At 43.5% G+C, this 26,679-nt stretch overlaps 1 protein-coding gene across 5 annotated transcripts in view; it reads right to left on the bottom strand.

Annotated features, from left to right (window-relative positions):
* Nucleotides 1-26,679, bottom strand: part of LOC137639857 (PH and SEC7 domain-containing protein-like) — a 261,377-nt gene that overhangs the window by 177,719 nt on the left and 56,979 nt on the right. For all 5 annotated transcript variants that reach the window (XR_011044279.1, XM_068372116.1, XM_068372119.1 and 2 more), the window contains exons 2-3: nt 15,197-15,263; nt 8,337-8,390 (exon numbers count right to left, since the gene is read on the bottom strand). Coding sequence is in view for 4 of the 5 variants with exons in the window: in XM_068372116.1 (XP_068228217.1) it covers nt 8,337-8,390; nt 15,197-15,263 (121 nt within the window). In the remaining variant the exon portion in view is untranslated. The remainder of the gene's footprint in view (nt 1-8,336; nt 8,391-15,196; nt 15,264-26,679) is intronic.

The raw sequence follows: 26,679 nt of genomic DNA, 5'->3' as shown, positions 1-26,679 counted from the left end.
GAGGGCTCTCGAACTTGGGGAAATTGCTCCCCCAGTTCGAATCTAAATTTCTCTCTTTTACCTTTTTCTTTTTCTCAATACTACTTCGACCTTATCCTAATTTCACAAACTTTCTTTAGTCTTGCTTTCCAAACTCTATGAGAAAAATTTCCCTCATTATATGTGTGTATATATTATGTACACATATATTTATTTTTTTTTTTCTTTTCTCCTATGGCTTGGATGTTTTCACATCCATTGTAGCCCCGGCGGGGATGTTCATACATCCTTTATTGCTGCCTGCTTTGATGAGTGGGAGGAGGTATCACGGTTGGGAGGTGTTTGCATTCAAAGCTATATATGAGAGTATTGGATGATTTCAGCCATCCCGAAGATGGTTTGGACCTTTTTGGCGGAACTATTCTCAAGTGTTGGGTCTTCGGAATCCAGGGGGATCCAATGCTTGGGGTAGGACTCTCGGCTTTTGGCCGGAAGCCCGTCATTATAGATATGGGGAGGATGATTCCATAATTTCTTGGTCTCAGTCCTAACAGGCGGGTTCAGCTTACACCTGTGCCTCTATATCTGTTTTGATGCTATCCTTCGGGTAGGGTATGGAGTGGACCATCTGGGAAGTATACTCTCATTGTGCCGATAGTAGAGAGTGCAAATTTCCTTTCCGACGCGTGATGGCCTAACATTCTCGAGCAGGTACATCAAACTAACTCTTTTCCCTCTCTTTACTATAATGGATTCTTTAAGGAACGAACCCCCATCCCCTGGATACGCTGACTCTCCCCCGGCACTGTTGACGACCTCTGCTAATGTGATAAGGGATAGCTCTGTTGATGACCTCGGAACGGGAAAGGACCATTCTACTGATATTTCTAAATCGAGTAATTTGGGTAACACGAGGAAACTTCGAATCCTCCATGTTACACAAATTTCAATAGAAACAAATTATGATGATCTATGTAAAGCATTTGAATGCTATGGATGCATAAAAGAAATAAGGATGAAACTTGAAGCTGAAACTTGGGATTCATGGATATCTTATAGTAGTTATGACGAAGCATTTAGTGCAATAAGTAATTTGAATAATATTAAAATTAATAACTTGAATGTCGCGGCTGCTCTCTGCGATAAGGTACCAAAAGATTTAGATGTGTACAGGCCTGCCGATTGGTTGGAAAAAGGCGCAGATTTAGTCATGCCCTCCCAGAGAAATCCAAAACCACCGATGTGGCTTATAGCTGAATCAAAGGGGGTTACAGGGAATTATTTTAAAATATGCAAATTGATTCAGAAAAAAGTAGGAACTATTGCACCAGGCGATATATCTCGTTTCGGAAAAAATAGTTTTCTTATCCATGCCAAATCCAGTACACAGTCGGTAATATTGTCCAATATGAAAATAAATAATGATGACATTAAGTTAGATGTCAAACCCCACCTAAATTTTAGCTACGGAAGGGGCGTAGTTTTTAACAGAGACCTATATGATTTTACAGAGGAGGAGATACTGGCCATGTGTCCATTAAATGTTTGGAAAGTTCATAAAGTCCCAGGTACATCAATGATAATCCTTACGTTCCAGGATGCTGATGTACCTTTTCATATTATTATCGAGAACGAAAGGATTAAAGTAAGACCCTTCAAGCAGAAGCCATTGCAATGCTTTAATTGTTTTAAATTTGGGCACCCGTCCAAAGTTTGCAAAAATGAGAAGATGTGTGGTATTTGCTCTAAATCTTACCATGGAGAGTGTGCACTTGGAGCCAGGTGTTTAAATTGCAGCTCGAATCACAAATCCACAGACAAGATTTGCGAGCTATATAAGTTGGAGGAAGCTGCCCTCAACAAATCAAACTTAGAACACATAAGTGTGACCCATGCCAAAAGATTATTAAATAAATCAAATACATATGCTAAGGCATTAAAATCAAACCAACCTAGCACTGCCAATAGCTCCAAAAAAAGTATACTATCTGAAAAAATGTCAAATAACGAGGTAACCTTATCACCTCCTGAGGCTTTACCACGGTGTATTAACACTAGGTCATTGCCCATTGCTGTACAGCCTTCAGCCGCCATTACAAAAAGTAATACAAACCTCTCTCAGGCCATGTCCTTGCCTGATCTGATGGAGGTTCCACTTAAGACTAACTTACCTGATGCACCTGTTGTGGGAAAGGTGCAAAAACCTCAAATAACACCATCTATTAATCGCAAAAGAGAGAGACCTCCATCTCTCTCTCCACCCTCCATTAGAAACGTTAAGGTTATGACATCAAATAAATTTGATGTTTTGTCTGTTGATGTTTCTAATGAACCAGAAGATGGACTGAATAAATCAGAAATTCAAGTTGAGGTCCACCATCCACCTCAACAAATAGATAAAAAGAATACAAAGAAAATCACCAACGTTAAACCCAACATAACAAGACCACCTCTGAAGAAACCTACTGGTAATAATGTTACATTAAAAACTGCTAATGGGAAGACCTCATCCAAGATGTCTTCCAGAAATAATCCATAGTTTTCTCCTCCATTTTGCAATGGAACTGTCAGGGTTTGAGGGCGAAATATGAAGAACTTAAGCTCCTAATTCATGAGCATTCCCCCATAATTGTATGTCTACAGGAAAGTATGCTTGATTCTAACACTCCTAGTCCTCGAGAGTATGTTAGCTATAGAACACCATATAATCAACAAGCAGGGAGCCATGGCGGAAGTCTCATGTACATTCGTCGAGATGTTCCCCAAATACCCATGTCTATACGTACAACCCTGCAGGCAGTTGTTGTACAAATTGATATAGGGAGAAAATATACAATATGCTCTCTGTACTTACCTCCAAATGATAATATTTTATATGATGATTTAGCAGAGGTCATTCAACAACTCCCTCAACCTTTTCTCTTACTGGGAGATATGAATGGTAGACATCCTTTATGGGGTGATGTTTTGGCCAACACAAGGGGCAATATTATCTCATCAATTGTGGAGAATGAGGATGTGGGACTCCTTAATACAGGAGAGCCCACACACTTCCATGTTCAGACAGGTACTTTGTCATGCATTGACCTTTCAATTGCAAGCTCTAACTGCCTTCTTGATTTTGATTGGAGGACATTAGATGATTGGCATACTAGTGATCATGCACCAATCATTATAAACACCAACAAGGGTCCGCCTTTGCAAAGATCGCCACGTTGGAATCTAGACAAGGCAGACTGGGTTAAATTTTGTGAGCTAAGTGAAATCGAAGGGAGAGCAGAACAGTTTGAAAGTGTTGATGATGCCATAGACCTACTGAATGGAACTCTTCATACAGCAGGAGTCAATTCAATTCCCAAAACAACAGGGTTATTCAAACGACGACCAGTCCCGTGGTGGTCTTCAGAACTAACTGCACTCCACAGAGCCACAAGAAGATCTCTAACACGATTGCGTAGACGCAGAACTGATGAGAATTTAATAATGTACAAGAAATGTAGAGCACAGTTCCGTCGTGCCATGAAAGAAGCAAGGCGCCAGTCATGGATGTCTTTTGTTTCCTCTATTAACAGTAGAACACCACCATCTTCTGTGTGGAGGAAAGTAAAAAAGATAGCTGGCAAATTCACCCCCAACCCACCACCAGTGTTGAAGGTGAATGGCCAGTATGTAACTGAAGCAAATGAAGTTAGCAATGCCCTGGCTAATCATTTTTCAAATGTATCCAGCAAGTGTGAAGGAGCCCCTGGTCACCAGTATAGGAGCACTGAAGAAAAGAAAATTTTAAATTTTGCAACAAGAAGGGAAGAGTCGTATAATTCTCCTTTCACTGAAAGAGAATTTGATTCCGCACTTGCTCATTGCAACGATACAGCCCCTGGACCCGATGGAATTCCATATGCAATGATTAAACATGTACATTTTAATACAAAGCTATTTATTTTAAGCATTATTAATAGAATATGGCATGATCATAGCTACCCAAGTGTTTGGGAACTAGCCATTATTTTAGCCTTTTTAAAACCCGGTAAAGACAAGTTTTTAGCAGCAAACTATCGTCCTATTGCATTGACATCTTGTTTATGTAAAATCATGGAGAAGATGGTCAATGCAAGGCTGATATGGTACCTTGAAAAGAAAGGTATTTTATCACCGATTCAATGTGGATTCCGAAAAATGCACTCAACGACTGATGTGTTGATACGACTTGAGTCATCTATTTGTGAAGCCTTTGCTTCCAAACAGCACCATGTTACAGTATTTTTTGACCTTGAAAAGGCATATGATACCACATGGAGATATGGTATTCTTAAAACCATTCATGAATTGGGATTGAGAGGAGAGCTGCCACTATTTATTCAGGCATTTCTTTCACGTAGAGTTTTTCAAGTGAGAGTGGGGGAAACTCTATCAGAGAGTAAGTGCCAGGAAGAAGGAGTTCCTCAGGGTAGTGTGCTGAGTGTAACCCTTTTTGCACTAGCAATTAATGGGATATCCTCAGCCATTCCCCAGGATGTTCTCTCAACATTATTTGTGGATGATCTCTCAATATCATTTGCTGGCACTAGAATGGCAATGGTTGAGAGAAAAATCCAACTCTCTATTGATAAAATTATCCAGTGGGCTGACATGAATGGATTTAAGTTCTCGACAAGTAAAACTACCATTGTCCATTTTTGTCGTATCCGGGGAGTACATCCAGACCCGGATATATACATTAAAGGTCAACGGATACCATGTGTATCGGAAACCAAATTTTTAGGTTTGATATTTGACTGTAGACTTACATGGGTTTCTCACCTAAAAGCGCTAAAAGCTAAATGTGTTGAAGCTCTGAATATCTTAAAAGTATTGTCCCATACATCATGGGGGGCAGACCGCAATACTATTTTAAAATTATACAAGGCCTTGATTTTTTCCAAAATTAGTTATGGTTGTGAGGTATATTCTTCAGCCACCCCAAGCCGGTTAAAAATATTAGACTCGATACATCATGCAGGTATTAGATTATCTACTGGAGCTTTTAAAACCTCGCCTATCCCAAGTCTCCTTGTTGATGCTGGAGAGTTACCTCTAGACCTTTACCGAATGTCTTCCATTCTTCGGTATTGGTTTAGATTGCAAAGACTCCCTAGCTCTCTAGCCTTTCAGACTGCAAGCCTTGTAAGACACGCATCATACTTTGAGTTGCACCCAAAATCTCCTCAACCTTATGGCTTTCGGGTGAAACGATTTTTAAATAGTCTGGATATAATTAGAAATAAGGTACTTCCATTCAAGGTATCATCAACACCTCCATGGAAATTACCTGACATATCATTTTGTAAATACTTTATTGGAGTTAAGAAGAATATGACTGACTTAGAATCCAGGTCTCTTTTTATGGAACATGTCGAAGAACATAGGGGATCGACTTTTATATATACTGATGGCTCCAAATCTGATGCTGGCGTTGGATTTGGAGTACATAGTAATGATTTTAATTGTAGAGGTGCACTTCCTCTAACAGCTTCCATATTTACTGCCGAACTGTATGGCATATTAACCGCTATTGAGAAAATAGCTTTGGAAAAGGAGGGTAATTTTACAGTTTTTAGTGATGCAAGGAGTGTTCTTCAAGCTTTAGAAGTTTTTAATTCTAGTAACCCTCTAGTTTTAAAGATTTTAGAATGGCTTTTTATTATTGGACGGAAAGGTATAACTGTTCGATTTTGTTGGGTTCCAGCACATGTAGGTGTGTCTGGGAATGAGAAGGCAGATTTACTGGCGAAGAATGCGGCATCCGAGTTGTTACCAAGGAGGTATCCCATTCCATGTAACGATCTCCTACCTTACATCAAGAAATTGGTTTGTGATAAATGGCAACAGCACTGGGACAGTCAAGACGGCAATAAAATGAGGGAAGTAACAAATATCATATCACCTTGGAGGTATAACATGATTCCCCGAAAATGGGAGACGACTCTTTGTCGTCTCCGTATTGGTCACACACGGTTGACACACGAGTTTCTGCTGAAGGGCCAACACCAACCGTATTGCGAGGACTGCTTAGTACCTTTAACAGTGAGGCATTTGTTGACCGAATGCCCTAATTTTACTAACTTAAGAAATAGATATCTGTTTGAGGCTCAAGGTGAGGATGGCAGGTTTATCCTTGCCAAGATTCTTGGACATGATGTGTCTTACTATGCGAGCGGAATTTTTAGATTTATTTCAGAAGCAGGTCTTCTGAAAACTATTTAACTATTTTAATGACTTCTTAATTTTTATGGTTTTAATCGAATTCTCTTTTAATTTTCATATACAGTAAATGGTATCGGCGTCAATGACCTTAGATGTCAGGATGCCAGAAAACTTTCAATCAATCAATCAATTTGATGGCTAAACTTCTGGATATTAGGAGTACAGTACTGGATACCTAAACCTCTAAACTTTTGCAGAATCTTCCTTAGGAAAGAGTTTAGCAGCAACTCAATGGCAAACCCTGTTGGTGTTTGCTGAATATTATCTTGAAGAATACTGGAGTTTAGCCGAGTTTTAGTAGATGCTGGCAATGTGGTCTTTCAACTTATTTTGTTCAGTTGATTTATAATTTTCTTATTTCTAGAAACATTTCAAACATCTCTAGAATAATAATTGGGAGTCCCATATTTTAGGGATAGCTTTTACCATTAATGTAGATCAGTAGAGTCTAGAACTTTAATTATTTTATGCTTCCTTTTAATTCTATTATTTACCTATCTCTTTCCTTCACTGGCACCCCACCTCCATCAGTGTGTGGGAGTCAGAAAAAATAAGCTGGATTTTAATATTAAAAATTTTAATATCTATACTCACCTGATGTTCATATACATGCCCAACCTCCTCCCCACTGACTTGTGACATCAAGATAAGGAATAGTTTGACATTAAAATTGAAATAACAAAGAGGCCCAGGCATTTCTCTTCTTACCATTAACTGAAAGCGTGTCAGTATTCTATCAGAGGCATGTGTCTATTGTAAGGAAAGAAAATTAGATATTTTTTAATGTTAACCCTTTTACCCCCAAAGGATGTACTGGTACGTTTCACAAAAGCCATCCCTTTACGTAAACCCCATGGATGTACCGGTACGTCCTTGCAAAAAAATGGCATAAATTTTTTTTTTTTTCATACTTTTGATATTTTTTTGAGAAAATTCAGGCATTTTCCAAGAGAATGAGACCAACCTGACCTCTCTATGACAAAAATTTAGGCTGTTAGAGCAATTTAAAAAAAATATACTGCAAAATGTGCTGGGGAAAAAAATAACCCCCTGGGGGTTAAGGGTTGGAAATTTCCAAATAGCCTGGGGGTAAAAGGGTTAAGGAGTAAATGTCAATAAACCAATCTTTTGGAGAAGAAGCAATATGAACATCAGGTGAGTATAGAAATAATAAATTCTATTATTCAAATTCTGTTTACTATTAAACAGTCTTTAGAATTAAGGTGATCCAAATACAGTTTAGCTGGGTCAAATTCAATTGAAAGTCCAAAGCAGCATACAAGATTCTCAAAACTACAGTAGTTTTACCTATGATTATTGGATGAAAAACAGCCACCTTTTTTAATGCTGTGCTATGGCCTACAATCACCTCAAGAGAATACCAATCTACAGATCATCATATTAAATTATAAGGCAGAATTTTCAGGATCAAATGTGTGTAGCTAATGCGTTCTGGTCACTTGTATAAAAATATGATTCCTATTGCACTCCACTGGATAACAACATCAGATATTGTATCTAGTCTCTACCTAGAAAAGTAAATGTGAAGATCACAGATGGTGATAAAACCCTGATTCCCTCACTGATTTATAAAAGGCAAGGGCCATGGATGATATATAAAACAGCCACCAAAAGAACATACAGTCCACATTAATTTACAGGGACACAATTTACACAATTTTTCAGTTAATAACAGCAAAAAACCTTTGCTATTTCATCTGAAAAAATGTACATTATCTATACATAAATGCACTTCATTCACCTCTTACTTTGTTACTATTACTCCCACATCTTAAGAGATACCACATGAAATAAAACATTCACACCATTAAAAATGGTAATACAACTAAAACCTTTAAAAAAAAATTAAAATTTCATTACTATATTGTCTTGTCATAGAAAATGCAAATTTGCAGTAATATATATATATAATAATTTTTTATAAATCATCATAATCCCTCTTTCCCATGGAAAATAATAAAAAATGGAAACTTCTGAGAAGTTAACTTCTTATTTATATTCAGTAATGAAAGAAAATAAAAGAATCTGGGAAGGAAAAACAAAACAGCCTGGGAAACATGTCATCATAACTAATATTTAAAATCAAAACTTACCAGTTTTCAACTTGAGTGTCACTTCATTCGTCGATAACCGCAAACAATTGAGAACTGAAAACGAGAAATTAAGCAAATTATAATATAAAACAATGCATTTATGATTAGGTACCTAGCACAGTACAGTAATACAGAAATCAAAAATTTTAAGTAATTTTTATTTTTCCTAACATACTTACCGAGAACTACTTTCTTAGGAGTTAACTGTAATCTCCTCTCTACCGACCAGAGTTTTGTGTAGTATACCCTAAACCCGTTTTCTATGGAGGGCTAACCTGGGAGTAAGAGAATGTGCCCCGAGGGTAGCCTTTGCGCTAGGTCGAGGTCCGCTTGGGTCGTGTGCGCCAGTAAGTTCCTCGGATGTTGCAAAAAGTCCTTGCAAGGGCAGAGAGGCACTCGGGGAAGGTAGGGAGGTCCATTACCCGAAAGTAGTCCTCGGTAAGTATGTTAGGAAAAATAAAAATTACTTAAAATTTTTGATTTGTTCCAACACGAATACTTACCTCGAACTACTTTCTTAGGAGACTTACATTTTAGGAGGTGGGAGTGCCTTCCTGACCTTCAGACCCAGCAAGCGGACGCCAAGAGGCCTAGATATTAATTAGGTTTTTAAAAACAAAAACACACTGGGAAAACGGACGATAGGGTAACTACACAAAGAGCTCACGTTAGTGTCTAAGTACTCACCCTTTGAAAAATTCTTCTGATGCTGAGTCCAGTAATGCAGTTGCAGAGACGTGTTCTTCAATGGTTACAAGAGTGGTTATCTCCGACAGGGATAGGAAACGGGATTAGGGTGAAAGGGAACGAACCTGTGTCTCCTGGTTTTGCTATCCACGATTGAGCCTGGGGCTTTACCGTTAAATCACTTGGAGCGCGGAGATGACTGTTCCAATGGAGAACCCGTCTAATAACCTTCTTGAGTAGTCCTTGAGGTAATAGGCAGTAAAGGTTGACTGGTTCGACCAGGTGCCCTACGAAGGATCTGACCCACTGCCATGTTTTTCTCAAAGGCTAAGGAAGTGCTCAGACCTCTGATGTCATGGGGTTTGGGAGTGCCTGGCAAGGCCAGTCCTTCCTCCTTGTAGGCCCTGGCAATAACTTGTCTCAACCAGAAGGAAATGGTATTCTTCGATACCTGTTTCTTAGTAACACCTGTGGAGACGAAAAGGCTCTTGATGCCTGGCCGGAGATGTGCAGTCCTTTCAAGGTATTTTCTAATAGCACGGACAGGGCATAACCTCAAATCCTCAGGATTCCCAGTCCTAGGAATAGCTAGCAGAGAGAAACCTTCGAATTTTGGTTCCCAGACAACTGGGTTCTGGGTTTTCGCCACAAACGAAGGAACGAACTTGAAAGAGATCTCTTTCCACCCTTTCGAATGAGAGACGTCATAAGACAGCCCATGGATCTCCCCTACCCTTTTCGCAGAAGCCAAGGCCAACAAAAAGACTGTCTTGAGAGTGAGATCCCTGTCTACAATATCCTTCATTGGTTCGAAGGGGGGGCTACTTAACATCTTCAGGACCCTAGCTAAGTCCCACTGAGGCACCCTAACTGCTTGCGGGGGGCAGGACTGTTCAAAACTCCTGACAAGCATAGAGATGTGTCTAGAGGAGCCCAGGTCGATGCCCTTCAGAAGGAAGACTTGACCCAAGGCTGCACGTACTCCTTTTATAGCTGGGATTGACATCCCTATTTCGTCCCTGAGATATACTAGAAAGTCTGCTATGTCTGGGACCGAGGCTTTGAGGGGCTTTATGTGCTTCGAAGCGCACCACTTCGTGAAAGAGGCCCACTTCGCTTGGTAGACCGCTGCCGACGACCTTCTCAGGTATCGCGACATCCTCTTAGCTGTTCCTGCTGAATATCCTTCCTTCTTCAGGAGCTGCTCGATAGTCTCCAGGCGTGAAGGCGTAGAGACTGTGGGTTGTCGTGGAACTTGAGAAAGTGTGGCTGTTGTAGAAGATCTGACCTGTCGGGGAGTGGCCACGGAGGATGGCTCGCCAAGTCTTTTAGGTCTGCGAACCACTCTCTCTCCGGCCACCAGGGCGCTACCAAAGTCATCCTTAAGTTTCGGGCAGCTCTTACCCTGTTGAGTACTTGCCTGATCAACGTGAAGGGGGGAAAAGCGTACACGTCTAGGTTGTCCCACTTGTGCTGAAAGGCATCCTCCAAGGCTGCCCTTGGGTCTGGGACAGGAGAACAATACACGGGAAGTTGCGCGTTCAGCTTGGTTGCAAAGAGATCCATCACCGGGGAACCCCAACGTTGAATGATGAGCTTGGCTACTTCTGGAAGGAGGGACCATTCTGTCCCTACTATCTGACCCATCCTGCTGAGACCGTCGGCTAGAACGTTCTTTTTCCCGGGGGTGAACCTTGCCAATAACACAACCTGGTTCGCTTCTGCCCAATCTAGGATCTCTAGGGCGAGATCGCACAACTCCTTTGATTTCAAGCCTCCTTGCTTCTTTATGTACGCTACCACTGTGGCGTTGTCGCACATCAACGCCACAGTGTTTCCCCTTAGTAGATCGACGAAGTGTAGGCAACCTTTCTGGACTGCCTTCAACTCTAGGACATTGATGTGTAGGTCCTTCTCCCCGTCCATCCAGGTTCCTCTCGCCGTCCCGTTGAGGAGATGGGCTCCCCATCCCTGGTTGGAGGCGTCTGTGAATAGAAGTAACTCAGGAGGGTCGGTCGCGAAGGGCATCCCCTTGAGCGAGTTCAACCGGCAATGCCACCATTCCAGGGAGGGTATTGTGTTTGGTAGGACTGGGATTAATTTCTGGGGCGAGTCCAGTTGGTTCCAGAAGTTCTTCAGGTTCCATTGGACGGCTCTGAGTCTGAGTCTCCCCTGGGGAACCAGTTTTTCCAACGACACCAGATGACCTATTAGTCTTTGCCAGTCCTTCGCCGTCCTGGGTTGCCCCGACAGGAACGGACGAAGGATCTTCATCAGATTGCTTATCCTCTCCTCCGACGGAAAAGCTTTCACTAGTAGGGAATCCAGTGTCATCCCCAAATAGGTCATTCTGGTGGAGGGAGATAGGTTCGATTTTTCTGGGTTGATCATGATACCCAGACCCTTGCAAAACTGGAGAAGTTTTATACCTTGCTCCTTCAAAGCGTCCTTCGAGGAGGAAAGAAGCAACCAGTCGTCCAGGTACCGGATGAGGCGAATGCCTCGCTCGTGAGCCCACACCGAGACTGTCGTGAAGACTCTCGTGAATACCTGGGGAGCTGTCGACAATCCGAAGCAAAGGGTCTTGAATTGCAGGATCTGGGTACCCCATTTCACCCGGAGAAACTTCCGACTTGAGGGGTGGACCGGAATTTGGAAGTAAGCGTCCTTGAGGTCTATGGTCATCATGTAGTCTTTCTCCCTCAAGGACAGCAGGACTGACTTCGGAGTGTCCATTTTGAACTCTGTCTTCCGTACAAACTTGTTGAGAGCCGACAGATCTATCACCAGTCTCCACCCCCCCGTTGCCTTTTCTACCAGGAACAGACGGCTGTAGAAACCTGGCCCTGGGTGCAGGATCTCCTCCATGGCACCCTTTTCCAACATGGTGGACACCTCTTCTTGAAGGGCAGCCCTCTTCAACGGGTCTTTGGGTACCAACCACTCCGACAGGCTGGCCGGAATTAGAGGAGGTGGTTCCGCTAAGAACGGTAACCTGTAACCCTCCTTCAGTACGGACACTGTCCAGGGCTCTGCTCCGTGAGCCTTCCATGCTTGCCAATGTAGTCTGAGGCATCCCCCAACCTGAGGCTTGGGCAGGAGTAGGGGGCCTCCCACTCTACCTCCTCCTGGAGGAGCGGCCTGAACGGCCTCTCCTGGAGGCAGAATAACCTGTCCTAAACGAGGCCGACGCTGCTGGGGCTCCTCTACGGGGGGGCTGAGGCGCTGAGGCCCATGAGGAAGAAGGGGCTTCTCTCCTCGTCAGGCTAGGCGGGGCCTGAGAAGCCGAGGAACCGTCTGAGGCTGACCTCTTGTAGGGGGGCCTCCTTACCGGTGGAGGCCTGGGAGCGTTTACTTCTTTTCTCTTAGCCACCTTCTCCATGATCTCCTCTAACTCTTCAAGGGGAACAAGGAGTCACCCCACACAGGAAGGCTCCTCATGGCCCTCGCCTCTCTGTCTGGGACCTTCCAGGAAAGCTTCGCCAGGATGGTGTCCCTCTTGCGAAGAACCCAATTCGCTGACAGGGCGAGGGACTAGTAGGTGAGGAACTTAAGGGTCTTGCCTCCGGAGATGATAAGCTCCCTCAGGAGGCTTTGCTGTTCTGGGTCCGTCAGGTCATATGTTGCTTGCACACCTACTAGTGTGGAAGCCCACCAGTCCAACCAAGAGGAGACGTGAACTAAGTCTTTAGACATCTCCTCCATCATCGCAGCCTCCGATTGTGAGAAACAAATCGGGGCTGAAGAGGCTCTGTCCTCCGAGGCACCCTGTCCCAGAATGTCGAGAGCAGGCTCCACTTTGCAGGCTCCCGGTCGTTGTCCCTCTGGCACATAAACTCTGCTCTGTGTTTTGAGCCCTTGGAGCAATTTCGAAGAGCTCTGCGTTTTGGGAGCTTCAGCATTGCCTGCTACCACTCTATCGACGTGCGCTCGGCCTAGGACGAGATCTCGGGCCACAGGAAGTGCCAGGGAGGATTTTTGTTGGACAGGTGCTTGGATCAAACGGGTAAGGCTGGACCTCCAGTAGTCCTCATCGGTAGCTACTGGCTCTTCAATTCTGTGATGCCTCCGGATCAGGCCTATAACTTTCCGATAGGCTGAGTCCTCGGTCGGGAAACTCTCCCTACCGTCGGCAGAACCCTCAACCTGATCCCGGGGAGCCGGGTCACCGGGCACTCCCACCGGGCACCTTGGTTCTGGCACAGCGGGCACTCCCCTGCGAAGATACTGGTCTTCCCGGCGGAAACCTCCGTACCAGGTATGGGGGTTAGAACTGGCATCGCCGAGCCGGCGAGGACTACCGTCCGATCATGCTCTCTGGGGGACGAGGACGCGGATCCCGTGGGCTGACCCGACGGCGGGAACCGTTCCTTAAAGTCCGAGGGCCGCACCAGCTGGGCTGATTCGGCCAGGCTGCCCGTAAGGAAGCACGGTTTCCCCCGCTGGGCGGGGTGAACCGGAAGCTTCGCGGCCTTACGCCTGCCTGCAGAGGCCTTCTCGCATTTCTCCCTGCGAGGGTCATAATTACGCCTGGAGGATGGTCTCCGTGGTGAGAAATCCCTGGATTGCCGGTCTGGGGAACACTGTAACCCTGACTTACGGGGAACGAATACCCAATCACCATCGGGGGACCTACTCCTCCTGTGTTTCCTCCGTGGAGAGCGGGACCGTCTCCTGCGGTACCTCGAACGGGATCTTGAGCGGGAACGCCTGCTCCTGGACCGCTCCCTCCGGCGCCGATGTCTCCTCCTGGCTTCTTCTTCTGACGAGAATGACGCCCCACCATCCGAAGAGCCCGACGACACTGTACCACCCGCACGGCGGGCAGAAGCGGGGGCCGCGGAGGGCTTCGCGACTCATTGTGTATCCGAGGTAGAGGGTTACAGGAAGGTTTCTGGGACCGACGTCAGAGGAGCTGGGAACGAGGGTTGGCGCCCAACACTAGGGAACCAGGTATCCAGGCCCTCTTCCATCCGCATAGGGGACCTACCTGGCGTTTTAGGGAGCTTCCACCCGAAGGAATAACTTACTGTGGAGTCTAACTTACCCTGGGTGTCGCCGCCTGCCGAAGAACCTGAAACACAGGCCCACGAAGGGGGCGAAGAAACAGGAACAACATTACTACACCATAAGGGGTCATCGGAGGAAACGTGCCCCCCAAGCACAAGGGCCGAGTCTCCAGAACCCCCCGACACAGCACTACTAGGCTCCCCACTAGCCCGAGAAGGCCCCGCAACTCCCACTTCACACACACTAGACTCCTGGGGAAGAACGCTCAGCTCTTTCCCCGCAACGGACTTACCTCGTCCCCTACTCTGGGTAGGGAAAGGCGAGACAGAAGCCCCGTCGGACCGTCCACTGGGTGAAGGTAGCGGCGAAGAGACGCTAGATTTTCTGGGCGAACGTTTCGACGACTTCTTCTTCTTCGTGCCGTATCGCACCCATTGAATCTCACTCCAACCAACACACTCCAAGCACATATCCGAAGGAGAGCACATCTTGCCCCTACAGGAAGAGCAAAGGGAGTGAGGATCCACTTCAGGTTTGGAGAGGAACGCTCCACATGATTTTCCGGCTCTAGGCCCAGGACAACGGCGGATTTGCTCCATAGCGCACAATCACAAGACACAGGAACGCAGGGAATCAAAGGGATACACTTAGGAAGCACAAGGAAGGGTAGTGAACGCACAGGAACACAAGGGATAAGCACAAAGTTATCACGCGGTAAACACGCGGGACACACGAGGCGGACACAAAGGGTTGAGAGAGACGAGAGCGACGTGGTATCACGTCACGACAAGAGAACTTACTGGCGCACACGACCCAAGCGGACCTCGACCTAGCGCAAAGGCTACCCTCGGGGCACGTTCTCTTACTCCCAGGTTAGCCCTCCATAGAAAACGGGTTTAGGGTATACTACACAAAACTCTGGTCGGTAGAGAGGAGATTACAGGTAACTCCTAAGAAAGTAGTTCGAGGTAAGTATTTGTGTTGGAACAAATATATTTTGAAAAAGATTAAAGGTAACTCATATACTTACCCATTACAACCTGTGTTTATATTGTAAATATGCAATGGAATAAAGTACTATACAACAAATCAATTTCAGTAAATATAAAAACTCACAGCTAATACTGAAAAACTACTCAAGTACTTGAAAAAATTGCACTAACCTTCTTTAGTGGTGAGTGAAATGACTTCCTGACCATTAACTTCCCATATAACATCACCAGGAGCAAGCTACAAGAAAGAGAAAAATATAAGTTTATCATAGCACATACTATTACGCGAACATACAAATGAAAAATAACCCAAGCAATAAATTGGTATAGTATTTTGCTGTTATATGCATGGGAAACATTCCAACCTCCTTATACACTCACATGATGTGAATTGCAATCATATGCACTAGATGATCAAGAAGAAAAAAAAACACCATACTGTAATTTTAACAACAATACAGTAACTATAACAACAGTACAGAATATGTAAAAAAAAAAAAAAAAAAAAAAATCAATACATTTAAATGGTCTTTATGGTTAATATGCGAGGACCAAAATTCCCTCTCCCTGTTATGCAATTTGTGAAGTTAAAGATTGAATGTTAAGGCAAAGCTCTCAATTGTTATCTTTTTTTTCATTCATTCTTTATCATCAAATCTTATTTATTTCTATTTTTCTTATTTATTTACATTTTTTTTCTTTTACCTTATTCCTTTCACCTACAAATTTTTTTTTCTTTTCTTTAAGCTCCCTTCCAAAAAATTGTTGCCAAGTGTTCTGGCTTTCCCAAACTTTGGGCCAGTTTGTCGAGCATCTTTCCTTAAAGATAAGCCTTATTGTTTTATATTACTTTAATAACTATTTACATCGTAATCTGCATGTTGATTCTAGAGCACCTAGAAGCACCAGACCTTCGACTAACCACATAATGGCAGCCAACTATGCCACAAGCTATGACAAGCACCCTTCTACATTCCCAGGAATTAGGACTCAAAAACTAAAATACCCAGACACACTGATTATTTTTGTTTAGAGCCCTGAGTAGGTTCATATATACATGTCATTAATGTCAATGAAACTTTTGAGGTCTTATAGCCCAGTAAGAGAAAGCCTTTTTTACCACAGGCCTTCAACACGATCTGAGGCACTTTTAATCTTCAGAAACAACAAGAACCAAGGCAGGGAAATTTTGATAGCAAAATTCCAAGTCCATCAAACAGCAGACTAATTTTGATTCTCTTTCCCCCTTTCCATACCTGACGATATCAGGAATTTGATGATATAAAAGGACTTTAGCTGGATCTATAACAAACCTATAATTTCTCCTCAGCTTTTCTCTCTCTAAGATCCAAAACAGAAAGAAGTTCAAAGCTTCCACTAAACACAAGAAACATTCTCATGAACCTCTCCGTTTCTCTCTCTTACTCTAGTTGGTTTATCTTAAAATTTTCAGAGGGCAATACCTCTGAGAGTTCCTGGCTATGATTACTCTTTTGTCAAATGAAGTCAACATATCAGAGGATATCTCAAAGACCAAGAAGCTAGTGCTTCTTTTCGTCAAACCACAGTCATTTCTCTTCATATGCTCCTGTACATGCAAACCAACATCTTCCTAAATAGAGATGCAGCTCAGTGAGTTTTTAGCCTTGATCTACTATTTCATATTGAACAATTTCTGCCTGGCCAAATAATGGACCTTTACCTGTTTCCGGAGATGGGAGAGTCTTAGAATGCTCGTCAATGCAAATACAAGATGTCCCTACATGGAACCAATAAGATTTACAAAAGCCATCACTGCACCTCTAACACTAGAATAGGCAACAAAGTACTCAGCCAATCAAGCTAAAAGCCCTTATCCTTCCAACCGGGGAAGGTCATCTCCAGTTAGAATACAGCATTCACTTTTTTGGCCTTTGAGAAGCAGCCTCACACACATCAAGTCTCATGGAAACAATAGAAAAAAATCTATATTTCTCTGCTCAACCTTTTTTTTTTTTTTTTTTATCAGTAGGGGTTTCATAGCAGCAGACAAGTGTTGAGCTTTGGGTATTAATTTGCATCCCTTTCTGAAAGCATGACCCACCACCCCACACACATCTTATCCAGTAGGCTTTAATTGCTATAGCCAGATCTGAAAGATATTTCAAACTTTGGATAGGGAGATGAGGTCAATGATATTGAAGCAAGCAGTAGAGTTGAGGTGTTGGATGATTACCAAAGCTTTAGCAAACTGTCTGCTTTTGGTTCCAAAGGCAATGGGAATGGCACGCATTTATGACCTCGAGATACTGAACAATTAAAGATCTCTGGCATACCACTTTCAGGACGAAGACTTTAGCTTCAATTCTGCATTGGTTTCTCTCAATCCAGCTTTTAAGAAATATCTTTGCTTTGTTTATGTAAGAAAGCTCTTCTAGTTCAGACTATTGTTCCGTTTTAGAATAGCCACCATCCCATGTTTTCACAAGGACTTCAACACCAGTAAGACTAGGGATGCACAGGAATGGAATAAGTTCTATAGGTGCTTTGAACTGACTCATGATAGTATCCTCACCAACAAATTTCTAACAGCAACATTGCCTTCTCCAATTATGTAAACTCCAGGACAACTGATATCCATATTTGACAGACACTAACTACAAAGGCAACACATCAGGGATCAAAGTGTATATGGTAGATGGCCTAGTTTGTCTAATATAAGACAGGATTCAGTCAATGTCTTGATTTATACTGAAGTTTTTATAAAGGTTTATCTCCACCAAAATTTCTCAATCCGATGGGTCGTCATCATCATCATCTCCTCCTACGTCTGTTGATGCAAAGAGCCTCTCTTAAGCTTTTATATCAAAATTTATCCATTCATCATCTTCTACTTCACGTTTAATAGTCCTCAGCCATGTAGGCCTGGGTCTTCCATAGGATAAATTTTCCTGTTACAATCAGTTAAACATTATCTTTTAATATTTGGGGAAGCAGCAACTCTGCCAGAGAGCCAGTCACTATGGCAGACAACATCCTACAAGATCTTTGTTGGAGACGAGGTTATTGTTACCTCAAGAAAGGGATTTCCAAGCCCAATCTTTTAGAGATATGGCAATTTTCATACATGCAGCAAATCAAGGAAGGTACTCCATCTGCTAAGCTTTCCATGCACTGGGAATTTGTTTCCAGAAAAAAGAAACATTACATCAACTTTTTAAGAATTTAAAGCAGTTTATTCTGAATTTAGAAGTCTTAACTGTTAACGTGGGGAAAAAAATAGTACTGTAGCTGCAATGATGGACATCATGAGCACAGTAGCCAATCTAAGAAATAAACGTACAAGATTGTAAACTCTGTTAAATAGCAGCAACCATCCTATTTGAAATGGAGGTAAACTTAGTATATATACAGTAATTCTAAGTTTGTTCCAGGAAGATAGAATGTAATTGCAGCTATTCTCTGCTGTAGTTACATCCTTTCTTTAAAATGATTGGCACATTCAACTGTGGGGCACTCTCTTAGTAGATCTATTTGCAATGAGCCTACAGAAAAAGATACCAATTTACTGCTCTCTAACATACTATGTAAGATACTGTACAGCAGATGCTTGACACAACCAGAAACTCTACACCTATTCTCCATTAGCATTGAACACAGCAGTTTTAGATAAAGTTTTCTGTTCCAAGGACCATTCAATGACATAAGTAGCTCTTCTTTGGCTGCAATAAGACTGGTTTGCTGATCTTTCTATGGTAGTAGCAGAGGCTTTTATGGGAGAAATAAAGCCCTGAGAAGTGCAACTTGATTTCCCAATACACTTCTCAAAGAATACTAACTTCAATTGAATAGAATGAGTAAAACTAGCATTAAGTAGGGAAAACGTAAAATTATCATCAAGCAAAGATAGGTTACTAAACCCCATATTCACAGCAGGAAGGGCAGAGACTAGGACTTTTTCAACTACTAATTCGTCAGAATTCTTCGAAAACATTGAGTGGCAACTGTAAAAGATGAAATAAAACTCAAAATTAAAATTGAACAGCTAATCATTACCAATAGGTAGCCTAGCGTTTAAAGAATATATTAAGCAAAAGATTTTTTAGTAGGTTAGGCTATGAATTTTCTGGTAGAAGTTCCACTATCACCTGTTGATGCATACTTTGTGGAAATAGGGGCAGTTTATTTCTTGAAAGAGAAAATCTGTTCCTTTAAGCATATCAATTTCATTGTTAAAATCTGTATGTTCATTTCTTGTTTGAACACTAAGTTCTACTTTGTCACACAAGTCCAACTTTTACCTGATTTAGAATCTTCTTTGCTCTTATGTTTGAATCACTATCATGAACCCTTTTAGAAATTAACTTAACACATTATACTATAAGCTTCTCTGCACATTCCATACATCCCCTCTTTAAATTATTTAATTGGCTCAAACACAAAACACAAAGCGAATGCAGATTTTTATCTTCTAAATTAAGCCTATCCACATAAGATATAGAGGAAAACGTACCTTTGTATATCTGATCTATCTACTAAATGAAAAGGCACTAAATATCTCTATATCATTAGAGAGTAGTGCTGTATAAATATCTCTATATCATTAGAGAGTAGTGCTGTATAAATATCTCTATAACATTAGAGAGTAGTGCTGTAATATACAATTTAAAGATAAAAAATAAACAAGAAGTTGATGCAACATACACCAATATTGTTTACCATAGAGCTTCGCAAGTAGCTCTGCCATACCAATAACATAATGAGGTTAAGTAATTGGAGAAAGGAAGAGAGAATTATTCTAATTCTTTTATGTTAGAGTTTGGAAAGTTGAGACTTAAAAAGGAAAGCATAATGTTAAGATTCACTGAAATATCTATGACAAAATCTATACACTACGCAATGCAAGCTGATCCCCAATGGATTTAAAATCTACATCTATGCTATGGGGTGAAACTTTGAACTCTGTTTCATTATTATCCTCTCTGTATACAGAAGATGCTAAAAAAACCTTTCCCCACAAAGATATAGTAACCGGAATATTACTTTGCCTCCTATTATAACTATCATTTCTATCTTGAACTCTATTTCCAACAAGCTTAAAAATATTCTTTCAACTCCTCTTCCTCAAGATCAGAACATTGAGAACAAAGAAGTTTATATATATTGCATTCAGTATCTTAATAAGTTACAAGAAGTGCATAAGGAACAACAGGCTACGTATAAATTATTATTCAAAAAATAAATACACAAACAATGACTACTAAATTATTCCCTGTCGGACTACAATAAAATATTGAGAATAAACTCAACGTCTTTCAAAAGATAGAAAACATGCTTTACAGTATTAATTTTCTAATTACTGACAATTCTCCAGTAATTATGATATTTCTTTAATATGTTATTTTCATTAGTAAAATAAATTTTTGAATATACTTACCCGATAATCATGTAGCTGTCAACTCTGTTGCCGACAGAAATCTACGGTCGGGATACGCCAGCGATCGCTATACAGGTGGGGGTGAACAAAACAGCGCCATCTGTGGTCAGGTACTCCAGTACTTCTTGTCAACACCACCTCAATTTTTTCCTCGGTCCACTGGTTCTCTATGGGGAGGAAGGGTGGGTCAATTAAATCATGATTATCGGGTAAGTATATTCAAAAATTTATTTTACTAATGAAAATAACATTTTTCAATATTAATCTTACCCGATAATCATGTAGCTGATTCACACCCAGGGTGGTGGGTGGAGACCAGCATACATGTTAACAAAGAAGCTAAGTATCCCGTATTTTATTTTATTAGTTATTCAAAAATAACATAAAATAAATAAGTACCTGGTAAGGAAGACGACTTGAACCATTACTCTGCCTTTATTAAGTACGTCTTCCTTACAGAGCGTAGCGGTCCTCTTAGGATGCTGAACGACTCTTAGGTGCTGAAGTATAAAGGGCTGCAACCCGTACTAAAGGACCTCATCACAACCTTTAACCTCGGCGCTTCTCAAGAAAGAATTGACCACCCGCCAAATCAACAAGGATGTGGAAGGCTTCTTAGCCGACCGTACAACCCATAAAAAGTATTCAAGAGAAAGGTTAAAAGGGTTATGGGATTATGGGAATGTAGTGGCTGAGCCCCCGCCTACTACTGCATTCGTTGCTACGAATGGTCCCAGGGTGTAGCAGTTCTCGTAAAGAGACTGGACATCTTTGAGATAGAATGATGCGAACACTGACTTGCTTCTCCAATAGGTTGCATCCATAACACTCTGCAGAGAACGGTTCTGTTTGAAGGCCACTGAAGTAGCCACAGCTCTCACTTCATGTGTCCTTACCTTCAGCAAAGCAAGGTCTTCTTCCTTCAGATGAGAATGTGCTTCCCTAATCAGGAGCCTGAATAGGTAAGAAACTGAGTTCTTAGACCTTGGAAGAGAAGGCTTCTTGATATCACACCATAAGGCTTCTGATTGTCCTCGTAAAGGTTATGACCTTTTTAGATAGTACCTAAGAGCTCTAACTGGGCAAAGTACTCTCTCCAGTTCGTCCCCCACCAAGTTGGACAGGCTTGGGATCTCGAACGACTTAGGCCAAGGACGTGAAGGAAGCTCGTTTAGCAAAAAACCGAGCTGCAAGGAACATGTAGTCGTTTCAGATGTGAAAACTATGTTCCTGCTGAAGGCGTGGATCTCACTTACTCTTTTAGCTGTTGTCAAGCACACGAGGAAAAGAGTTTTTAATGTGAGGTCCTTAAAAGAGGCTGATTGGAGAGGTTCAAATCTTGATGACATAAGGAACCTTAGGACCACGTCTAGATTCCAGCCTGGAGTGGACAACCGACGTTCCTTTGAGGTCTCAAAAGACCTAAGGAGGTCCTGTAGATCTTTGTTGGTGGAAAGATCCAAGCCTGTGTGGCGGAAAACCGCTGCCAACATACTTCTGTAACCCTTAATCGTAGGAGCTGAAAGGGATCTTACGTTCCTTAGATGTAACAGGAAGTCAGCAATCTGGGTTACAGTGGTACTGGTTGAGGAAACTGCATTGGCCTTGTACCAGCTTCGGAAGACTTCCCCTTTAGACTGATAGACTCTGAGAGTGGATGTCCTCCTTGCTCTGGCAATCGCTCTGGCTGCCTCCTTCGAAAAGCCCCTAGCCCTTGAGAGTCTTTCGAAAGTCTGAAGGCAGTCAGACGAAGAGCGTGGAGGTTTGGGTGTACCTTCTTTACGTGAGGTAGACGTAGAAGGTCCACTCCTAGAGGAAGAGTCCTGGGAATGTCGACCAGCCATTGCAGTACCTCTATGAACCATTCTCTCGCGGGCCAGAGCGGAGCCAACCAACGTCAGCTGTGTCCCTTTGCGAGAGGCGAACTTCTGAAGTACCCTGTTGACAATCTTGAACGGCGGGAATGCATACAGGTCGAGATGGGACCAATCCAGCAGAAAAGCATCCACGTGAACTGCTGCTGGGTCTGGAATCGGAGAACAATACAACGGGAGCCTCTAGGTTATCGAGGTAGCGAACAGATCTATGGTTGGCTGACCCCACAGGGCCCAAAGTCTGCTGCAAACATTCTTGTGAAGGGTCCACTCTGTGGGGATGACCTGACCCTTCCGGCTAAGGCGATCTGCCATGACATTCATATCGCCCTGAATGAACCTCGTTACCAGCGTGAGCTTTCGATCTTTTGACCAGATGAGGAGGTCCCTTGCGATCTAGAACAACTTCCACGAATGAGTCCCTCCCTGCTTGGAGATGTAAGCCAAGGCTGTGGTGTTGTCAGAGTCCACCTCCACCACCTTGTTAAGCTGGAGGGACTTGAAGTTTATCAAGGCCAGATGAACCGCCAACAGCTCCTTGCAATAGATGTGAAGTGTCCTTAGCTCCTGATTCCATGTTCCCGAGCATTCCTGTCCGTCCAAAGTCGCACCCCAGCCCGTGTCTGATGCGTCAGAGAAGAGACGGCGGTCGGGTTTCTGAACAGCCAAAGGTAGACTTCCTTGAGAAGAAAGCTGTTCTTTCACCACGTGAGAGTAGACCTCCTCTCTTCGGAAACAGGAACTGAGACCGTCTCTAGCGTCATGTCCTTTATCCAGTGAGCCGCTAGATGATACTGAAGGGGGAGGAGGTGGCGTCTCCCTAACTCGATGAACAGGGCCAGCGATGAAAGTGTCCCTGTTAGACTCATCCACTACCTGACTGAGCATCGGTTCCTTCTCAGCATGCTCTGGATGCATTCTAGGGCTTAGTAGATCCTTGGGGCCGACGGAAAAGCCCGAAAAGCTCGACTCTGATGATCCATACCCAGGTAGACAATGGTCTGGGATGGGACGAGCTGGGACTCCTCAAAATTGACCAGGAGGCCCAGTTCCTTGGTCAGATCCATAGTCCATCTGAGAATCTCCAGACAGCGACGACTTGTGGGAGCTCTTAAAAGCTAGTCGTCTGACGGAGCCGGACACAAGATCATGGTACTGCTGCACAGTCTGTGAACTGTCAACCATGGGGAAGCGAGGAAGTACAGCGACAACCCGAAGCTGTCTAGACTGTCTGGGTCGTACAGACAACTCCTTATCGGGTTGCTGAGGTTGCCGCACTGCGTCACAACAAGTCACTTCTGCTGGTTGTTGAACGTCTTCCCAGTGACACACTGACTCCGTAAACAAAAAAATCCTCTAACAAGGACTAAGCTTGGACTGCATGTCTTGCAACAAAGCTCAAGGTCTATGGGAGCAGGTGTGGTAACAGACGGGGTTAGCGACTGAAGTGGAACCATTACCCTCCCTGGAAGCATGTTATGCTTAAATAAAAGTCCATAGGAGGCTAAGCAGCTAAAGGCTCCTCTCCAAATGACAGAGTCCTCAAGGGAATATCAGAAGGAGGGAGAATAGCACTTTCTCATCTACAGGAACCATATCCGAGAAAAGCTAAGTTCTCTCAGTGAGGGTTTCACTGGTGCAAAAGCAGCAGACTAGAAGGCAACGTTATGAAACTGCTTGACAGTCTAGTGAGTTGGCAACAACCAAAGATGTGTGACTGAGGAGCATGCGGTAAGGTATGCAGAGCATGCTGTATGTAGAGCATGCTGTAAGGTAAGCAGAGCATGTTGCATGGCGTGCGGCTTATGCTGCATGGGAAGAGGCTCATGTTGCATGGGATGAGGCTCATGCTGCATGGTATGAGGCTCATGCTGCATGGGATGAGGCTCATGTGCAAGGGATGAGGCTCATGCCGCATGCGTTGAGGAGGATGCCGCATAGTATGAGGCTCCTGCCTCATGGGTTGAGGCGGTTGCCGCATAGCATGAGGCTCCTGCCTCATGGTTTGAGGAGGATGCCGCATAGCATGAGGCTCCTCATAGCATGAGACTCCTGCCTCATGGGTTGAGGAGGATGCCGCATAGCATGAGGCTCCTGCCTCATGGGTTGAGGAGGATGCCGCATAGCATGAGGCTCCTGCCTCATGGGTAGAGGAGGTTGCCGCATAGCATGAGGCTCCTGCCTCATGGGTTGAGGAGGATGCCGCATAGCATGAGGCTCCTCATAGCATGAGGTCCCTGCCTCATGGGTTGAGGAGGATGCCGCATAGCATGAGGCTCCTCATAGCATGAGGCTCCTGCCTCATGGGTTGAGGAGGATGCCGCATAGCCTGAGGCTGCTGCCTCAAGGATGGTGGAGGTTGCTGCAACGCATGAGGCTGCTGCCTCAAGGATGGAGGAGGTTGCCGCAACGCATGAGGCTCCTGCCTCAAGGGAAGAGGAGGTGAGTTGAGGCTCTTGCCTCAAGAGTTGAGGTTCTTGCCTCAAGAGTTGAGGCTCTTGCCTCAAGAGTTGAGGTTCTTGCCTCAAGAGTTGAGGCTCTTGCCTCAAGAGTTGAGGTTCTTGCCTCAAGAGTTGAGGCTCTTGCCTCAAGAGTTGAGGCTCCTGCCTCAAGGGTTGAGGAGGTTGCCGCAACGCATGAGGCTCCTGCCTCAAGGGAAGAGGAGGTGAGTTGAGGCTCTTGCCTCAAGAGTTGAGGCTCTTGCCTCAAGAGTTGAGGTTCTTGCCTCAAGAGTTGAGGTTCTTGCCTCAAGAGTTGAGGCTCTTGCCTCAAGAGTTGAGGCTCCTGCCTCAAGGGTTGAGGAGGTTGCCGCACAGCGCTGGTACCTGGCAACTCCCAATGCGGCAGCTCACGCATGGAGGCAGGAGGAGCCTCAACATCATACGTCTGGCAGGGTGGACTGCGCAGAGGTGGAGGAGCGCTAGCAGGAGGAGGTGTGCTAACCTTCTCTGCCTGAAACTCCTGCATCAACACCGCAAGCTGAGACTGCATTGTCTGCAGCATAGACCACTAGAGTCTAAGAAAGACAACAACAAACGGAGCTACTGTCCGTTGAGACTGAGGGTCTAAAACAGCTGGTGCGGCAACAGACGGAGTTACTGTACTGCCTGTTGCGGTACCACCTTGCCTCTCTGGGAGGTGTGCAGTTGTCGTACTGCAGCAAGACTGAACTGACCCAGTGCTAATGGCTCCACCTAGGAGTTGGACTTGCGCGGAAGGGACCGACTTGCACTTAAAAGCTGCAAGATTTGGTCCATGGTTTCTGCGAGAAACCTCTTCCGCAGACGAGGAATAAATGGGCTCTCTCGTCTTTGTGCGGGTGGGGTGATCACGTCGGCTACGTGAGTTGGTTACACCCGAAACCACGGAGGGAAACGTCTGTTCGTCGATCAAGGCCTGATGAACCCATAAGTCCTTCGACGTTACTTCTCCCCTGGCTTGGGAGCTTGTAAGAGGTCCCAGACTAGGCGAACAACTGGCACGAACAGACGAACCCTCGAACGCAACACTGTAACACTTTGCGCTTATCACTTTATCACTTTTGATTTTCTGTTTGCACTTATTTCACTGAACTCGAAACTTTAAGTGGTTTGTACCTGAAACACGCAATTCTATCCTTCATTAAAAGTTAGTAATTGCGAAAACAGTATTACAATGTAACAGAAAAACATAATGAAAGATAAATAATTCAGTGGCTGGAAAAGAGACTAAACACTAGATCAAATAAACTACGTTTAAAATCTCTCACCGCATAAAGCCTGGGAACAAGAATAAAACTCTAGAAACGTTTACCTTCTTCCCCTAAAGAGACTAGGGAGAAGAGCAAAAACGATAACAACGTTACCCGCTTGAACGAAACGTTTATCCTCCTCTCTCTCCCTCCGTCTCTATCTCTCTCTCTCTCTCTCTCTTGACTTAGAACCTGAGAGATGAGCCCAATTATATATATCGTTAAAACATATTGTTAAAGGAAAAAAACTGAAAGATTTCCCAAATAAAAAGTTTCTTTATTAGAATTAAAACCATTTAAGCTAAGAAAGAATGAACAAAACGCTAGAATCGGTTTACTCTTACTGCAACGTGACACCGTGAATACTCTCTCTCTATCGTAACGATAGAGCGCAAGTTGAACGTTCTGAACGTCAACAACTGCAGAGACAAAACAAAACGTTAGTTCAACTTTGAAAACAGTACGAGACTATCAAAGAAATTCTTTCAAAAACATTAAAATAGCATAATATGTTAACAGGTAAAAACGAAATGACGGGCTCAATGTTAATTAACTTCGGTTCCAAGAAAAGACCGCCTACTATTAGGAAAGGTCGAATATAAACAAATATAAAAATTAATTTTAATAAGTTTAT

Source organism: Palaemon carinicauda, chromosome 4 (assembly GCF_036898095.1).
Source record: "Palaemon carinicauda isolate YSFRI2023 chromosome 4, ASM3689809v2, whole genome shotgun sequence".
NCBI lineage: Eukaryota > Metazoa > Arthropoda > Malacostraca > Decapoda > Palaemonidae > Palaemon > Palaemon carinicauda.
This window is presented reverse-complemented; position numbering and strand designations above follow the sequence as displayed.